Source organism: Homarus americanus, unplaced genomic scaffold (assembly GCF_018991925.1).
Source record: "Homarus americanus isolate GMGI-L3 unplaced genomic scaffold, GMGI_Hamer_2.0 scaffold39075, whole genome shotgun sequence".
Lineage (NCBI taxonomy): Eukaryota > Metazoa > Arthropoda > Malacostraca > Decapoda > Nephropidae > Homarus > Homarus americanus.
Genome location: NW_024745219.1, coordinates 220,914 through 241,547, shown reverse-complemented (window position 1 = coordinate 241,547; position 20,634 = coordinate 220,914). Strand labels below are relative to the sequence as shown.

The 20,634-nt window shown below is 41.5% G+C and overlaps 1 protein-coding gene across 1 annotated transcript; it reads right to left on the bottom strand.

Moving 5' to 3' along the window:
• Positions 1 to 19,380: 19,380 nt before the first annotated feature.
• Positions 19,381 to 20,061, bottom strand: LOC121878594 (golgin subfamily A member 6-like protein 2). The gene has a single exon (XM_042384931.1). It carries the CDS (start codon positions 20,059 to 20,061, stop codon positions 19,381 to 19,383), a length of 681 nt encoding a protein of 226 aa, XP_042240865.1.
• Between the last annotated feature and the right edge of the window lie 573 nt (positions 20,062 to 20,634).

Sequence of the window (20,634 nt, the reverse complement as noted above, 5' to 3'; positions counted from 1 at the left end):
AGGCTCTCGAGACTCACGCCAACGACTGATCCATCTCGTTACTGTCTGAACATTTCTCTAATGGTAACCTTCAACCTATCAACCTCAGATAACACATAAAGCCATATTATTGATATTAATCACAACTATTATCCAAAGGTACAAAATTAACGAACCCTCTCTTCTTATATTACACCTTGTCTGCAACAGCCTACGTAAAGGTACAGGTATGGATTAACCAGTAAAATCTCACCCATATATTTAGTTGACTCAAAGAAGCAACGGGGAAGTTAAATACATATCTACAAAGGTACACCTACATGGAATTATGCAGACACACAAGAGCAAATATACACACATAAACACACACAAACGCTACTATCCTATAATGAGTAAGTGCGCACACATGTATACACTCTCAAAAATGCGCACACACGCACACTAAAAAAAAATTCTCACACACCTCTATACCTTCTACACACACACACACACACACACACACAACAGTCTACCTCATGTACACCACCTAATTAGTATCTCTGCCAAAGAAAACATAACTGATATTATTGCAATATTTATACTCGCTAAAAGTACCAGTTGTTTCCTGGGTGTTGAGTGTGTTAGGGTAAGTGTTGAGTGTGTTAGGGTAAGTGTTGAGTGTGTTAGGGTAAGTGTTGAGTGTGTTAGGGTAAGTGTTCAGTGTGTTAGGGTAAGTGTTCAGTGTGTTAGGGTAAGTGTTGAGTGTGTTAGGGTAAGTGTTGAGTGTGTTAGGGTAAGTGTTCAGTGTGTTAGGGTAAGTGTTGAGTGTGTTAGGGTAAGTGTTGAGTGTGTTAGGGTAAGTGTTGAGTGTGTTAGGGTAAGTGTTGAGTGTGTTAGGGTAAGTGTTGAGTGTGTTAGGGTAAGTGTTGAGTGTGTTAGGGTAAGTGTTCAGTGTGTTAGGGTATGTGTTCAGTGTGTTAGGGTAAGTGTTCAGTGTGTTAGGGTAAGTGTTGAGTGTGTTAGGGTAAGTGTTGAGTGTGTTAGGGTAAGTGTTCAATGTGCGATGGTAAATGTTCATTTTCAAAAGCGTAACAGATGTGACAGTGTTACAGGTGTGACGCTATTACAGGTGTAGATATGTCATAAATGTAGATTTGGAAGTGTGTCAGGTGTGAGAGTGTAGCAGGTGTAGGCGTGTAGCAGGTGTGAGTTTGTGACAGTTATAGGCATTTGATAGTTGAGGGTAACGGTTGCAGGTGTGTGATATGGACGCGTGACATGTTTGTATGCATGGCAGGAGTATATGCATGATAGGTGTGATTGCGTGACAGGTGTATAACTTTGGGCATGTGCCACGTGTGAGAGTGTGAGACAGGTGTGGGCAGGTGACATGTACAAGCGTGTGGAAGGTGTGGGTACATAACAGGTGAGGGGTGTGTGACAGGACGTGTGATAGATACTAGCGGATGACAGGTGTAGGTGTGTGACAGGTGTAGGCACGGATGTGTTTTAGTGTTGTGTTTACCTAGTCCAACAGAGACCGTCAACGGTTGTGTTTACGTTGGCAGAGGCGGATTGGGCATCTACCCTCCGTCTCCCATCCCTTCCTCTCCCTCTCTCCTGGTGCCCCTCTCCCTCTCCACCCCCTTCCTCTTAACAGACGACCTCTCCAAGCTATTATTCCACCTGTCCTCAACTTTATTCTTTTCACCTTCAGTTTTTTCTCCTCCTTTGTGAGTCATCGCTGTTGTCATGAGAAACACTACAGTATCTTGGCGACTCTGCAGTACCAGCTTGACTCATAATATAAAGTCGTAAACACATTTATCTGTCAGGCGGTGTTCTGTAATGGCTTACACTGCTTCAGTATCTCTCAAGTGTTCATATTTTTATTGTGATGTAGTTTGATTTGGTTAGATTAGGTTAGTTCACTACTGTAGTTCAGGTTAGGTCAAGTCAGATCAGGTTATGATAGGTCAGTTCTGGTTTGGTAAGTCGGGTCAGGTTAGGTTAATTAACTTAGGTTACTTAAGGGTTAAGTTAGGTTAGGTTAGATTAGGTTAGATCTGGTTTTATTTAAGGCAATTCATTTACATATTCAGTATTATGACTATTTAAATGATCGTCTATAGCCAGTCAGAAGTTAAAAAAAATACACAGATGTTTTCGTCGCTATTAGGCAATTATCCTTACTTAGTGTAACACACACACACACACACACACACACACACACACAGGGATTCTTTTTGAAAAGCATCTAATACACTATGTCCGTAACTACTCTGCCAAATATACACTATAATGCATTATTCATTTACATCTCAATCTGTTTATACTCAGCTGAGCGACATGACTTCTTACCACCATCAGCAGGTATCGCCTCTAGGGGCCAGCTTCCATGTTTCCATCTTGCCTTCCTCGAACACTCGTTCACTCCAAGCTGCTTCTTTGTAACTTCGATCCACTATTCCTCGCTTTTGTTCCATTTATCTTATATTGCTGCCTTTTATTGTGTATTCTACCTTACTAGATCTCCAAATTATCTATTATATTTTGTAACATTGGCTAATCGTTGTATTATTTTATTTTATGTTTTTCCTAGTCCAGTGTGTACTCATCGTTCCTCTACTACACAGACCCTTCAGGCTTCCTCACTATGCCTTCGCTTGGTGTCGTCTCCATCTTCCTCAGACATAGTTAAACTGATCACACGCAGCCCTCTATGAGCCTTCCTTGGGAACTCGTAAATGGTTGATATAATTGTAATAATGTATAAGTCTTTCCTCTTCTGTTGTTGGTCGAAATTAATATATGTTTACGTCTGATGGTATATAATTGCGTCACTAAGTCCTGTAGTGTGCCAGATAGTTATTCTTACAAGACTTTTTAACTTTTTACTTAAAAAAATAAAAGTAGGATAATATTAATATTCTAGCATTCTGTCACTTTTTAATGTAGACAGTAAACAACTCTATTAAACTACTTGTCACAACTTCGTGTATAATATCAGCTGGTGGTCCACCTGCTGGTACTTCTCCATACTTCATCTACTTTATGGCAGGAGTTTTGTCTTTAAAAAAATCACACACTTTATAATTATGAAGTTTTCTCAGTTATTTTTTCTTCAGAACTTTTTTTTTCTTTGTTGAAAATATGTACATAAACTTCTTCGTCTCTTTTGACTGATCTTTTCGATAGTTAAGATGTAATTATCTTCTCGGTGGATTTTTTTTTTTAACGAAGCGACAGTTTGTGGTTGTTTTCGTATCATGTCACACACTGGATGTCCACCATCAGATGATTCAGCAGCCATGAGATTGATGCAGCTAGGGAGAGTTGTGGGACATGTGTTGGGAGGGGGCGGGAGTGAGGCAGGTGTGATGAGATGGGGTAATCATTGGATAACTGTGTGAAGGGGTGGGCATAGGACAGGTGTGAAGGGGCACGGACGGTCATAGGACCGATACAGGTAAGGAGGGAGAAAAGTCTGTAAAAACACCTGTACTTGATATTCTTCCGCTCACGAGTTCCCATGAAGGTTATATTCCCATCTACCATACTGGTTTCTATATAAGGAAGATATGGAGACGGTCATAAAACATACCCGAAGATTAGCCAGCCTAACGCTACCTGGTCAGGTTATATTATGCTGCATTAGCGTTGGGGATTTATTCTTCGGGTGAAATAAGCCGGAGTAAATCCTTAGATGATCCGGTTAATCTATTCTGTGGGTTACGTTAATCATCGAACCTGTAGTTTTCGATACGCTTCTTGTGGTAAAATGATCTCTAGTTAGCATTAAGTGTACCATATTATGTGCTATGGCTCTCTACTTGATTTCTCAGTTAATACTTAAACTTTGTCGGCGTGTGCCTGATGGCTGAACACAAAAATTCACTTTCGTGTTAGCGACAGGAAACGAGTTTAAAGGAAATTGGGCAAAATCTCAACAACTTTTTTAAAATAGCACAATAATTTATAACCAAAAATGTGAGTAATTGGTGATTCTCTAACAAATCCATTAGTGTGAGTATATAGGTTAATATTTAAAATGAACTTCCAACATTTTTTTTTCTGTTCCTAAATACTGTAGGTAGAAGTGTGTCCCATAACACTGACATACCGTTAATATAGTGAACATACAGCACACTGTGTAGTAAACCTTCGGTACATAAGATGATAGCGTGGTCAGCAATGCAATCAACGCAAACACTTTCCCAGCTGCAAGGTTCGGTGCCCATTTACAACTATAGGGGGACACTACGGCCATGAACCATACACTACCCAGCCCCAGCAATACTTTAGGGAAGGATGCTGGCCCAGCATCCTTCCCTAAAGTATTAGAATTCGAATAAAAAAGAGCTTTTGAGATCAAACATCTCTATCACAATCTCTCTGTCCTTCCCTCTACTGAGTGAACCCTTTTATCTCTCTGTCAGTGCCCCTCGCAGTCATCCTCACTCTTCCTCTCCTTCTCTATGTCTCTTTGTTCCTTCTATCTTTTCTTCTCGTCAGTTCTTTCCCTCTGCTCATTTTTCCTTTAGTGCTGCTCATCGGTCTTAGTAATGAAGTATTAGTTTTCCAAGTATGGTACATCAAACTTTCGCCTTCCTTTCTGAAAACCAACTGAATCTATAGAGCTTTATCTAAACCAACGATTGGATTAAATTCATCTGAACTGGATTCGATTGACTTAAATTTTATGTGGCAGAGAATGAGTTGCTTCCACTCTTATTGATTTCATAGAATTTCACTGGGATTTATTTGATCTTATTTTTAAATTTTGGGTTTCGTTTCGCTTAATTGCATATCATAGGTTTAGTTTAGCTCAGTTTAATGTAAGTTAAGAGAATATACTTCGTTTAAGTCTATTTGTGTCTGTGTGAGACAACCCATTGTCCACTTACTTAGCTTAACGTTACTGATGGATAGATTTTCCCAAATTGGTTGAGTAACGGCTTCTGTCCACCACTGGGTCGCTGTTTTGTCCCTGACTCCCTGTGGCAGGATAGTGATACCTCTCAGTGTAGCCTCAGTCTCTCCTATACTGTACTGTTATTCCTCCCCTCACAAAACCTTTCAAATGCCTAAATATTATTGTTATGCTCACACCTGGTGCACGTGTACGATCCACTATGTTGGAAAAACACCAAGAACACGCCGCATAATTCCTTATATTCTCACAAGAGACTAACCAGCCGTACTTAATAAAACAAAAATGATGCACCGAATTTGACTAGACGTTATAAGGAACCACCTGGTAACGGTGTAGAATGTGAATGGAACATAAGATTTTTGGGAAGAGCTGCTAAAGAAGCCAGTAGACATTAATACTATCTCGGTACAAAGAATCTGAAGAGATATTTTCCTCTGTTACTTGGAGGAGTAAAACATCGTCCGCCTCAACCTCTCCATCCAGAGTAACGTGTTGACCATTAACACAACCTTGTAGGTACTTCTCCAGATAACTTTTTAACCTATCCAGTAAATACACAGGAGACTCAAGGCATCTATTTCGTACAAGAAATTGTTATGTATTATAATTTGTTCCACTTCAGGATTGTGGTTGTCGAAAATGGAAACAAATAATTTTTCATGGAATTTTTAAATTACGGATCTGTTTTTTAGGGTTCTGTCTCTATGTGTATACGATCCTACCTGTACTGAAACAAATAATTTTTATATATATATATGTGTATACGATCCTACCTGTACTGAATTACTTATATATATATATATATATATATATATATATATATATATATATATATATATATATATATATATATATATATATATATATAAAGTACAAAGGTCCGTAATCATAGATAAACACAAAAGAATGTTACCTAAGTGACCGTCTACTGTGATCAAAAATTATAATTCAAAAGCTAATTAGTTAAAAGAAAAACAAGAATCAAATGTAAAAACCTACTGATAAATTTAAATAATCTACTTGAATAAAAAAAAAAACAGTATTATTGTTATTGCGACAATCACCGTCATCATCATCACCTCTCTGTTCTTTCACCTCATAATTTCTATCTTCTATTTTACCACTCCTCCTCTTACCCCTCGATTATCTTCAATTCCTCTTTAACCCATTTTCTCCCTTTACCTCATTTTCCTTATTTCCTCCTTTTCCTTTCTTCTTTTTAAATTTCTCTCTTCCCGATTTCCGCTTCCCCCTATTTCCTCTTCTCCTCCTCACTTCTTATTTCCTCTCCTGTCCCCCCCCCCTCCCCCTCATGGTCAGTGTTGTGTGTGGGGGGGTGAACAGGTGTAAGAGTGTGTGTGAACGTTTGACTGGCAGGGTGAGAAGGGTGGGGACCAGGAATGTAGGGAAGCCGCTGCTGTGGTCCGCGACTGGTGCAAGTAGACCGATCTCACACTCCAGATGTGGGTAGATAGGTGCACACACACACACACACACAGACACACACACACACACACAAAAATTGGACTGACTTAAAAAAAAACCCCAGCACATTTAGAAATCACTGGACCTACAAACAGCCACAGGTCAGTCATGATTTGTTGTCAACAGCAGTGAATGGGGGATACACCTGTTTCTAGGCCAGGTTCCCAGGGTTCCCACATTCCCACTCCGCCTTGGTGGGAGTCTCAGGTAGGAACTGTAAGCGTATACTTTGCCTGTGTCTCCTCACCCCAATTCTACCCCCCACCCCCATTCCCCCTTCATCTTCCCCCATCAAACACCTCCCCTCCTCTACCCCCCCACCTCGTCTCTTTCTCTCCCACTGGTCTACCATGTTACGGAATTACCATTACACTGGACCTTTCTCTCCTTCATGCCCCCTCTTGTCCCTCCTCTTTCTCTCGTGTTTTCTCTCCTTTTCTTTCTTGCTCTCTTTCTCCTTCCCTCCCAAGTTTTATAGTATGTCTCATTTTCTTTTTCTCCTTGTATATATATATATATATATATATATATATATATATATATATATATATATATATATATATATATATATATATATATATATATATATAGACCTGTATGTGTGTGTACACGGCGTATCTGTTTATATTTGCGAATGAACTATGTATTTATATCTAAAGAGTATGGTGCCTCTGTTTGATGTCTTTATGTTAAATATTTTATCATAAACAGTGTCAGGCATCTCCCTTACACACACTGTTTACCCACCACGATATAGAAAATATTGTGTACAGTGTTGTGTTCCTCTCACACGTTAATGTTACCTCGTGTTATTTTCAAAGATATTTTTGTTCATCTCTCTCCCTGTCTCTGTCTCTCCCTGTCTCTGTCTCTCTCTGTCTGTGTCTCTCCCTGTCTGTGTCTCTCCCTGTCTGTGTCTCTCCCTGTCTCTGTCTCTCTCTGTCTGTGTCTCTCTCCTTGTTTTTTTTTACTGTTTTTCACTCTTACCGCTACAGTACTTGAGTAACCATCTCACGGTGTCTCCCCTAATGTTGTGCAAAAACCCGCGCCACACCACACACAGGAACTCCTTTTACTAGTTTTTCCTCGTGGTACTTCTGCAGGAGGTTCTTCCCAGTAATTTTTTTCTTCTCGCTTTGGTCACCCGTCTTGTTACACCAGTGAAGTGTTATTGTTGTGAGATCAGGAGTGTGTACGTGCCTGTTTTGTTATTGTTCGTACACGTACGAAAAAGTATAATGAAAGAATGAGTCAAATGGGTCATGTCACCTCAAATTATTGTTATATTTGAAACTTTGTCATCATTGTTTATTTTATGTATGAGGTTGTGTAGAACTAGATCTGGGATGATGATTGATGAGTACTATGGTCTACTGTTTCGACTCCTTTTTACGATCATTAGTTTCATTAAAGTCAAATTTACTTCATTTCATTGTAGATTTAAGCAGTATTACCCCAGTGTTATATCATTGGTGGTTCCGAATATTAAACAAACAAACAAACAAACACATGTAACGAATATCTCTATCAGACACAAACAGATGAATAATTTGCTCAACGAATATCATCAGACGAACAACAACAAAATCCATAGGCCTTCTATTCGCCAGACGGATTTTCGCCCAACCTGATTCTGGCTCCCTCACTATAGTTCTGCCCAACAACTGATTCTAACCACCCCCCTTCTGGTCAGCTTAATAGATGTCGTTCACATAACTTGACGCGTTGATTGTTGGCACATTGTTATTGGGAGGGAACGAGAGGCAGTGAAATGAAGTGGAAGGGGAGATGAGAACTATAAGAGAGAGAGAGAGAGAGAGAGAGAGAGAGAGAGACAAAAGATCGAAAGATAAAAGAACAAGGAAAATGAAGGAGAGCGAGAAAGAGAGAAAGACAGCGAAAGGAGGGAGAGAGAGAGAAACAACGAGAAAGAGAGAGAGTCAGAAGAGGACAATAGATGTTTGAAACAACACCTGTACACAACATTCCAGTGACAGGTTCCCACGGCTGCCTTATGGACCTGCTGTAGTCGTTGTGTACCTCCGTGTGAGTCAATCATTCTCCTCTCTCCAGCCTCTATCAACTTGTGTAGTTTAGGAATCATAAACTTTGTGCCAAATAGTTTTTATATCAATTCGTCAAATAACATAATATTTTTTTTATAGTTTACTTTTTTTTTATCTCTGCCTTCACTGGTAAAAAAAATTACTTCCTTTTCTAATAACGACCTCAGTGGCTTATTTGCTTAGCTCCCTTTACCAAGCTTAATATAACCTAACTAACCCATATATTTAACCCTGATTCATCATTTATTACTCAGTTTACTAATACAGTTCAACAATACTTACTCTTTGATTACTCAGACCTTAATCCTTGGTCATATTATCAACAGTTCCCCTCCAAAACTTTCATTAATTTCTCTCTGTCTCATGTAGCCACTTGAAGGTTATATACGTAGTGTCTAATATTATATGTGATTTAGAGTCTATATATTATTAACACCCAGGACATAATGGTATCCCACCTCTCATCCTCAAACAATCTGAACTTGAACTGACCAACACACTCAACCACCACAGATGATCAACACACTCAACCACCACAGATGATGACCAACACACTCAACCACCACAGATGATGACCAACACACTCGACCACCACAGATGATGACCAACACACTCAACCACCACAGATGACCAACACACTCAACCACCACAGACGATGACCAACACACTCAACCACCACAGACGATGACCAACACACTCAACCACCACAGACGATGACCAACACACTCAACCACCACAGACGATGACCAACACACTCAACCACCACAGACGATGACCAACACATCCCTAAAGATTTCCAACACACAGACACCACTTACAGCTCCTCACAGACTCTCTACAAAGACTAAAGCTCCCCTATCCCTCCCATCCCTCCCCCCTCCCCTTCCCCCTACAATCAACAAACAGACACTCACAGATTGCGACACATTACTAGAAACGACCAACCTACCATAACAGACGCCTATTACTATTCCAAACACATTAACAACTTTTCGACCTACACACGACGCCTCCTGTACACACGTTTAGGTCACCGTATACAGACCACAGACACACACTCACAGACACACATTCACAGACACACACTCACAGACACTCAAGACATTACCATATATATTCTTTACACACTTTACACAAAAACAAATGAACTTTTTAACCTATACTTAACGTTACCCCTCCCCCACCCATCCACGGATCCAATACAGCCAAATAAATTCCCAGCACAACTGTAAAGAAGACAAAGTTAGAGGACCCTACAGCCAACCAGTACCTATCAACAGACGTCTAAAGCCTTCTGATATACGCTAAACACATCCACCCGCACACCTCTCTAAATGATTAACGTTTACCCTCACTGGCAATATACAAACACGAACAGATTCTCTTCAAGTATATACACAAGACACTTACAGAATACTCTACATACCTGCCACAGACTCCCAACACACTCAAACTGACGACCACCAGACACCCCCAACATTCTCCTGTAAAACTAACTCACCTCCACAGACCCACAGACCCACAACACCCCCCCTGTCAGACCCCAACACACCTTAGGAGTACCTGTTGTAAACATTCTTGTGGCTGGGGATTGGCTACGCCGCCTCAACTCAGCCGACCCTCAATAAATATCCCTATACCCCGTTTTCTGTCGACACTCATTACATACACTCGTGAGTAACTGAAATTCCTCCTTGTCACTCCTCACCTGGTGTATCTAATTTGTTGATAAGCGGGGAATATAAAACCATAGTTAGGAGAGGTGTGATGTGGAGTGTGGTTATGTTAGTATCCGGAGCACCCAAGACGGGAGGGCAGGAGAGCCAGTATTGCCTTCTGCAACATGAGACTCATAAAAGAGCAGGTAAAACCGATAGTCCCTGGCCGACCCATTTATACTGACGTTAAGAAGGACAGGTTCAATTCATGGGATCTCCGGCCATTGATTTGTATGTCGGACTTGTTTGTTACACAACAGGTAACGGAGAGTGTACGTTAAAAATGTTAAAAGACTGCACAGGTACACTGAGTGACCCTTACTGCACGACAAACGGAACCATACAGTCTATAGTCCACCAGCAACACACTTAACCTCAGGAAATGACGCTGAAAACAATACGGTTCAGGGTGTTGCCATCTCGGGCGTATCTGGAACACTTATATTTTGTTTAGCTTTTGTTTACTTTTATAAACAAATAAAGAAAACGTATCCAGAAGATATTTTTTATAAGATACCCATAAAAGAAGTTACATATAAGGTACCGCTCCCTTGTACTACTTAAGGATTTTTCAGTAAAGTTCACCTGACTCGCGCCACCACAACTTTTATCGTAGTACAACAAAACAAGTCAATTCATCAGCGTGAGTAACCTGTCAAGGTGAATGAGGTCAGAGACAAGTGTGGTGAGGGACACACACACACACACACACACACACACAAATATCAGTCTCATTTCTTATATCATACAGCATAATACCAATTCCTACATTAGTTGTCTGAATCTTAGTAACTAAAACTACCTTAAAATTGTATAAGAAAGAAAACCATCAGCACAACATATTTTTCGTGGAGGATTAATATCAGTTGTTTCTAGAAAATTTGACCTGTAGAAAATAAATCCCGGCCACTTATGGGAAGGTGACGCCTTTTAGATAATGTATACGTGTTGTATGACTGACGATAATCTAAATGAAGTTATTATTTAGTGATCTCAGCAGCAAGAATATTTAAATGTAAGAATAACATGTTGGTTCTTACGTCATATAACAGAAAGGAATTTAGAGACTAATTCTTTCAACTTATGAAATGAATTGCCTTACCACCAACCCTTTGCTGAAATTATTACCCTTGATAACTTCAGTGTACAGTGCGTTTACAGGGGCTCGTCAGGTTTTGTTGCAGTGTGGCAGCCCTGTGCTTGTTTACATTCGACAGAAGGAAGCTCTTAATATTAAACATACTATGGCATCAAAGAAAAACAATATTAAAACAAACATCTCAACATAATGATTTGTGGAATGTTTATATGACGAGCCTCTGTAAATGTACTGGTGAAGGGGATTGTACATAATATACCTTGGCTCATTCACTCTTCTTGGAGAGATCGAAAAGAGCCAGACAGTAAAATATTCTCTGGTGATAATTACCACCTCACCCACGTCGTCAGAGACCCAACCTGATTCCCTGGCCGTCCTAGTTACAAGATAAATGCTCTATTGTCCCTCACTACCCGTCCAGGTCCCGTAGAAGGCAACCACCTACGACTCTGCTCACACAACTGCATTTAGTGAGTTTGGGTCTTCTATATAAGTTTTGGTGGGGTGTTTTATGCCATGATTTTTTGACAACCACACAACTCTGAGTGGGTGCAGACGATGAGTGGACTGTGGTTAGGGAGATATCCTCACCACGTCGCTCTTTTTCCTCCGCCGTAATAACTAACACCTGCAGGTTAGTTAGTGCTGTTACGGGTATTATATCTAGTCAGCCATAAGGAATTTCTCAGCCCGCCAGTCCCTTTATCCCCACCGTAAGTTGGAGCCAGGCAGCAGGCGTTCCTCAGGGCACGAGACCTCTCCACCGCCCGCCCCATCCCTCCTGGTCACGCCCCAGCAGGAAATACTTGTTGCGCCACGTGTCCGGTCAGGCCTACCTGCTAATTATCCCGCTGAGCCAAATATCGATTAATGAGACTCACGGTGATGAGTGAGGTGAAGGTCGTTACACGGGTGTTGGCGGTGGTGAGGCGGGCGGGGCTGGAACCTGACTCACGATACAGAACACAAAAGAAGTGAAGATGGCAATCGGGTTAATGAAAAATAAGAGAAATGAGAGAACACATTAGTGAAGACATCTAGTAAAATGGGTATATTTAAAAAGGAAAATATTTATTAACTTCTATCTATCTATATAAAACAGAGAAGTATGTCTGTTTGTGTGTGTGTGTCCGCACGAGAATCTCGGAAACTACTTTACCGATCTGTAGTGATGATGGATGGTGTTATATGTAGTGATGATGGGTGGTGTTATATGTAGTGATGATGGGTGGTGTTATATGTAGTGATGATGGATGATGTTATATGTAGTGATGATGGGTGGTGTTATATGTAGTGATGATGGATGGTGTTATATGTAGTGATGATGGATGTGTTATATGTAGTGATGATGGGTGGTGTTATATGTAGTGATGATGGATGGTGTTATATGTAGTGATGATGGATGGTGTTATATGTAGTGATGGTGGATGGTGTTATATGTAGTGATGGTGGATGATGTTATATGTAGTGATGATTAGACAATAAAATAATAACAGTTTAATGCTAAAAAAATATACTTTGCTGTACCGTTGTAGTGAAAAACATGGTGGAACTTACATACACCGTTAATGAACTATTGATGGAAGAAGAAGAAGTTTTGGGGACTGAACAGTGAGACAACGTGGAGCTTCACCGAGGGTGGCGTCCTACCATGGCCTAGCGAATGAGCGTTTCTGCTAGTTAATGTTCTAAAGAAATTACGAAAATCCAAAAGTTTCAGCTACCAAACCGGATAACTAACGCAGTAAAAATAGTAGAATTGTTCCCAAACCCAAGTTTTTCCAGAAACACTTACTTGAATGATCCTTAAGATGTGACCGACAGCTGATATAAGACAGATGTAGACATGATGCTAATTATTAGGAAGTACATATTGGCACCTCACAGAACTTCTACCTATTTGCAGCTGAAGGAAAACATTACTATAATGTATACAATTCTCGCCTACTGGACAATCAATTCGACGTCAACTTAACTTCATCACAGACTCTGAAATGAAACCGAAAATTCCGATATAACGTTGAGTCAAAATAGCCCAACAACTTGTTTACTCACTGCCAGATGAACGTCTCTCCCCATATTGTACTTATAAAAGAATTTTCATGATCGCAAAAATGTGTAGAGAATACTTACCAAGAGAACAGCGCGTGTGTAATATAGCAGTAGGTGGGGAGTGGATGTATTATAGTAGTGGGTGTAAGAAGTAGGTGTAATATAGCAGTGGGTGGGAGGAGTTTGTGTAATAGAGCAGTGGGTGGGAGGAGTGGGTGTAATATAGCAGTAGGTGGGGAGTGGATGTAGTATAGCAGTGGGTGTAAGAAGTAGGTGTAATATAGGTGTAATAATAGCAGTGGGTGGGAGGAGTGGGTGTAATAGAGCAGTGGGTGGGAGGAGTGGGTGTAATAGAGCAGTGGGTGGGAGGAGTGGGTGTAATAGAGCAGTGGGTGGGAGGAGTGGGTGTAATAGAGCAGTGGGTGGGGGCATCATAGGCTTGTGTTACCATCTGGCGGCGGACGATAGTAACTCAACTAAGCAATCATCGTTGTGGTGGTGGAAGCCGGCGTGTGGTGGAGGCCTAAAACCCAGGGTCATAATGTCTGCCCTGGCCCGCACAGGTGGCAGACGGCAGACCAGTCCTCTCTTCCATCACTCTCCCGCTGACTCTTTTTCCCGTCCTCTCTCTCTTTCTCTAAACGTCTTTCTCTCTAAAAGTATCTCTCTCTCTCTCCTTATTTCTTTCTCGAAACGTGTCTCTCTCTCTCTCTCTCTCTCTCTCTCTCTCTCTCCTTCTCTCTCTCTCTCTCTCCTGTTCTTATCTTCACCCACTCTCTCCATCAATATTATTCTGCTATTCACACTCAAAAGATTACGAGACAGTATTGTGCACTGACAACTCTCCATCAGATCCAAGTGATGTGTCCTGGGGCAGCACTACCAGGTGTACATGTGTCCTGGGGCAGCACTACCAGGTGTACATGTGTCCTGGGGCAGCGCTACCAGGTGTACATGTGTCCTGGGGCTGCGCTACCAGGTGTGCATGTGTCCTGGGGCTGCGCTACCAGGTGTAAATGTGTCTTAGCGCAGCACTACCTGGTGTACATGTGTCCTAGGGCAGCACTACCAGGTGTACATGTGTCCTCGAGCAGCACTACCAGGTGTACATGTGTAGTGGGGCAGCACTACCAGGTGTACATGTGTCGTGGGGCAGCACTACCAGGTGTACATGTGTCGTGGAGCTGCACTACCAGGTGTACATGTGTCGGGCAGCACCACCAGGTGCAGGCGTGTCGGGGGCAGCACCTTTACCAGGTGTATATGTGTCGTGGGGCGCGTTCAACAGTAAGGCGTGCCGGGCAGCACCACCAGGTGGTACATGTGTCCCGGGGGCAGCACCTCACCAGGTGTACATGTGTAGTGGCCGCAGTACCAGTGGCAGGGCGTGGGGCAGCACTACCAGGTGCATATGTGTCGTGGGGCTGCACTACCAGGTGTACATGTGTCGTGGGGCAGCACTACCAGGTGTACATGTGTCGTGGAGCTGCACTACCAGGTGTACATGTGTCGTGGGGCAGCACTACCGGGTGTACATGTGTCGTGGGGCAGCACTACCGGGTGTACATGTGTCGTGGGGTAGCACTACCTGGTGTACATGTTTTCATGGTCACAATCCTCTTTCTCTCACTTTTGAAATTTAGAACTAAACAAACGTAGAATATTGACTCAGGTGGAGAGGAAGATATATACTGGTGAGAGGTATTACTGATGTCTGCAGGGTCCTGAACGAAAATTACTGACGTTATCATCATATAGTTTGTAACGTCAGATGCTTAAAGTTGTGTTGTAATGTTTCTCTTACTGTGTGAAGGAAGTCAATATATCTTCTGTCAATTTATCGTTCTATTATGGTCAACAATACAGTCTCTTGGTGTTACAATATCTCGTTAAACATCAATATAACTCTGAACATTATGTGGTAAGGGGGTAACAATAATTCGCTCCTGCAGTATTTCCAAGTATACATCTTATTTATCTATAAGTAACTGTGAACGTAATGTATTTAGAGTAATGACATTTAGTTAAATATTCTACAGCAATACCGTATACTGACTCCCAGTTGAAACATTCCACAATTGATGTTTATTTTTCAGATCATTTCCTGTTTATCGTCTGTGTGTTTACTAAATATTTATTCTCCTTCATAAAGTAGTGAGATAATATTGAGTATTCGAATCAATAGAATTTATGAAGAAGTTTGTCGAGAACCTGTGCGTCTACCAGAACCTGTGCGTCTACTAGAACCTGTGCGTCTACTAGAACCTGTGCGTCTACTAGAACCTGTACGTCTACTAGAACCTGTACGTCTACTAGAACCTGTGCGTCTACTAGAACCTGTGCATCTACTAGAACCTGTACGTCTACTAGAACCTGTGCGTCTAGTAGAACCTGTACGTCTACTAGAACCTGTGCGTCTACTAGAACCTGTACGTCTACTAGAACCTGTACGTCTACTAGAACCTGTGCGTCTACTAGAACCTGTACGTCTACTAGAACCTGTACGTCTACTAGAACCTGTACGTCTACTAGTAACCTGTACGTCTACTAGAACCTGTGCGTCTACTTGACCCGTACGTCTACTAGAACCTGCGTCTACTAGAACCTGTACGTCTACTAGAACCTGTACGTCTACTAGAACCTGTACGTCTACTAGAACCTGTACGTCTACTAGAACCTGTACGTCTACTAGAACCTGTACGTCTACCAGAACCTGTACGTCTACCAGAACCTGTACGTCTACTAGAACCTGTACGTCTACCAGAACCTGTACGTCTTCCAGAACCTGTGCGTCTACTAGAACCTGTACGTCTACCAGAACCTGTACATCTCCCAGGACTGTATATCTACCACACAACCTGTAGGCCCGATAGAACCTGTAGGCCTAGTGTACCACAATCTGCCCGGCCTTGTATTGAAGGAGATGTTAGCGTGGGTCGAGTCTCAGCTTTAGGTTTAAAAGTCAAGTAGTTGTAGTAATTAAATGTTGGGTGGTGAGGTAAGTTGTTCTATAATGAGGTGTTTCAAAACTGGTCATTATTGGGAAAATATTCAACCCCTTTACCACTCACGGCTGGCCCCCCTTAGCACTCCCACATACACCTTTACCTTGTGCTAATTAAAATTTTTGTTCTTTCACATCTGTTTCTCCTTTTTTCTTTTTTTTTTACCAGTTTAGTCGTGTGTTTGGGTATCAATTCTAGTTATATTTCTATCTATTATTTCATCTGTTTATTTACTTGTTGATTGTTCCATTTAGATTTATGATGGTAATAATAATAATAATAATAATAATAATAATAATGGCAATGTTAATAAATAATAATAATGATGGTGGTAGCATTTATTGTTTTACTGTGGCAAATTCTATCCCGTTGTTCTGAAGGCGCCTATAACCAAAACACTCACTCTCAATTCATTTCATTTCACCTCTAATTCTCTCCTTTCTCTTGCCTTCATCACCTTTACCTCACTCCCACATAGTAATGTCGGCTCGATGTTTCTCCTACATACTGTATCTCCATCTTTGGCCTCCATTGATTCTCTCCATATATTTCTTAGTGCACTTATTTTTTTACTCTCGTTTCTTATCTCTCCTCTGTGATTCAATTCTCATAACCTGGACTGCATTCAATAATCTCCCATTTTATCCACATAATTTTAACCGTTCCTGTATCACTTTCTATTCGCTCTAGCATTTGTTTTTTCTCAGATCTATAAATGCCACAAACAAATTCTTTCCCTTCTCCAGGTACTTTTCGTTCTTGTTATTTAACTGTGTGTGTGCATGCGTGCGTGGGAAGAACCCGGTGTTATTTGTTATCGAGTCTTCTAACCTGTCAGATATTTCGACAACGTGTGAATCAAGAAATATCAAATAAACTGACGCTAAACGACTCGTTTCATATCTTCCGTCTCTTTTATTTGTGAGTGGACCCTGAGACGGACCCCGGCTGTTACAAGTATGTTACGAGGAAGCCACCGAAGCCATAACGTCTTGTAGGAACATATCGAACATCATTTTACTCTTCAGCTGACGTCAAACCGTGGAGATTACGGCTCTCCTTATTGTAAACAAGAAAACAAGAACAAAGAAAAAATAACTGTATTTATGCCAATCAATGCAATCTTGCCTTCTCTGAGACAGTTGTTTTCATATACAAAAATAATATTACTTCTTTCACAAATATAAATGAATTTGTTTTAATATTTATAATTTCTTTCCCTATTTTTATAAAGTATTTGACATGAAAAAGATTAAATTGTGTTGATTAAGAAGCCGAAGCCAACGCAAGAGTCAGACATGCTGACAAATTTCACTTGGTGGTCGGGCACGTGTTCACAGGAAGTCATAAAAAATACATCAGCACGTGGCGCCCAAATACCGGTTGTCGGCATCATTATACAGACACTTGTTCTTTTCTTCCATGCCCCCAGGGATGGTCTCTCCTCGGGCCTCAGTGTTGCAAAACTTTCAGACAATACTTTAGGATTTAAAGAATCGGGAGATGAGGAGAGAATATTATACGTAGGGACTGGAGGTGGCTCAAGGTGGAGGGTCAGCAGACAATTAAGGTAGGCGGGAGGTGCGCCGCTAATGACCAGCCAGGCAGGTAATACGTAGTAATTGAAAACTTGGAGAGGCCGGAAGCTGTCATGGAGGGTTTGGAGGGGGCGGAGGAGGCCCTGGAGGAGTGATAGAAAAAAGCAGGAGAAAGATAAGCAGAGGTAAAATGGGAGGAGATACTTGCTGGAAAGTTTTATGGGGTAAGTAAGCAGGGAAAGGATAATTAAAGGTGAGAGTAACTGTGATAGAAGAAGCAGCTCAGATATGTGCATTAAGAAAACTCAGAGGATGGAGAAGATGAGGAAGGGGAGGAAATAAGTGCAAGGAGGCAACACGACGAGGTGGACAACATTAACACCTCATGTCACTGACTCACTTGTTTTGGGAAGATGTTAGATAGGTGTTACATCACCCAGCTCCCCGTCACAGAAACAACAGGTACTTCCATTGGACGACAAGTCTCTTATGAATGATTGTTTTAAAAAGCATTATATTTTTTTTCCTGTTGTCTCCTGTAAATATCTTCCACCTTTTTCATTCCGTCTTGCCACTTTTGTTCTAATATTTGTCTATAAAAAAAAATAATCCAGTCAATTTTAGCTGTAACTCTTTTGTTCCAGAATTTATACCCGGTTTTTATTAAAAACAAATTTAAATTCATTTCACTGCTGTTCAGTCTCTGATTTTTCAATTATTTCTTCCAACAATATTGTAAATTTGTTTTGGGTTATGATTTTAAAGTCGTTCTCTGACTCTGTTTTCACCTTAATTAAATATTATTTTATTTTACCCAAGTTTTTTTTCAATAAGTTCAGTCTTACAGTGATCTGGTCTGACCTACAGTCTCTTCCTGGACACGTCTTGGTTTAGGTTACATATTTCATAAATTTTCTTGAACCAATATGTTATGTATTGTTGCCTGAGATAATATTCTTGTGTAAATATACTTTCAGTGATGATACAGGAAATGTGAAGACAAAAATTCACTTTCCCTTTTAATTCATCACATTTGGTCTTCCTTCTGGTGCTTCACTCCACTTCTCAACCTTTGGTCTTCCTTCTGGTGCTTCTTTCCACTTCTCAACCTTTGGTCTTCCTTCTGGTGCTTCTTTCCACTTCTCAACCTTTGGTCTTCCTTCTGGTGCTTCTCTCCACTTCTTAACCTTTGGTCTTCCTTCTGGTGCTTCACTCCACTTCTCAACCTTTGGTCTTCCTTCTGGTGCTTTCCACTTCTCAACCTTTGGTCTTCCTTCTGGTGCTTCCTCCACAAGTCTTCCTTCTGATGCTTCTTCCACTTCTCAACCTTTGGCTTCCTTCTGGTGCTTCTCTCCACTTCTCAACCTTTGGTCTTCCTTCTGGTGCTTCTCTCCACTTCTCAACCTTTGGTCTTCCTTCTGGTGCTTCTCTCCACTTCTCAACCTTTGGTCTTCCTTCTGGTGCTTCTCTCCACTTCTCAACCTTTGGTCTTCCTTCTGGTGCTTCACTCCACTTCTCAACCTTTAGTCTTCCTTCTGGTGCTTCTCTCCACTTCTCAACCTTTGGTCTTCCTTCTGGTGCTTCTCTCCACTTCTCAACCTTTGGTCTTCCTTCTGGTGCTTCTCTCCACTTCTTAACCTTTGGTCTTCCTTCTGGTGCTTCACTCCACTTCTCAACCTTTGGTCTTCCTTCTGGTGCTTCTCTCCACTTCTTAACCTTTGGTCTTCCTTCTGGTGCTTCTCTCCACTTCTCAACCTTTGGTCTTCCTTCTGATGCTTCTCTCCACTTCTCAACCTTTGGTCTTCCTTCTGGTGCTTCTTTCCACTTCTCAACCTTTGGTCTTCCTTCTGGTGCTTCTCTCCACTTCTCAACCTTTGGTCTTCCTTCTGGTGCTTCACTCCACTTCTCAACCTTTGGTCTTCCTTCTGGTGCTTCTCTCCACTTCTTAACCTTTGGTCTTCCTTCTGGTGCTTCACTCCACTTCTCAACCTTTGGTCTTCCTTCTGGTGCTTCTCTCCACTTCTTCTCAACCTTTGGTCTTCCTTCTGGTGCTTCTCTCCACTTCTCAACCTTTGGTCTTCCTTCCGGTGCTTCTCTCCACTTCTCAACCTTTGGTCTTCCTTCTGGTGCTTCTCTCCACTTCTCAACCTTTGGTCTTCCTTCCGGTGCTTCTCTCCACTTCTCAACCTTTTCACTAAAATCATTAAATCTTTATACAGCTTTTCTTAATCCTCCTCCTCACTATCATGTATCAGGGCTTAAACCCGAACATTGCCAAGTCCATTAAGCATTAAATTTAACAAACAGAACTCGATCTAACAACGCCGAGTGTGCCTGTATACAATTATCTCACTTCAGCTTTACATTAATACTCGTCACCACCGAAGTCATATAAAAAGTGACATTCTTCCCCACTAATGCTATCTGAAAAGGTCCATCTTCCTTCAGTGGACCCTAGACATCACACTGCAACCTTTTCTACCCTGCAAGCATCCACATACACACCCTATCACTCCCAGCCATTATTTCAGTTAATGTATCGCAATTTTTAAGATTTTTGGATTGTTGCTCAGTATCCAAGAATTTGTTTTGTTCAGAATAGGTAAAAGGAGGGTAGGTCTAGGGGAGGGTAGATCTAGGGGAGGGTAGATCTAGGGGAGGTAGACTAGGAGGGTCTAGGAGGGAGGGGTAGGTCTAGGGGAGGGGGCTCCAAGGGGAGGGTAGGATTAGGGGAGGCCTGGGAGGCAGGCCTGGGGGAGGGTAGGCCTGGGGAGGGG

Coding starts and splice junctions, on each gene's coding strand:
- LOC121878594 (XM_042384931.1), bottom strand. CDS start 20,061: ATGATTTTAGTGAAAAGGTTGAGAAGTGGAGAGAAGCACCGGAAGGAA.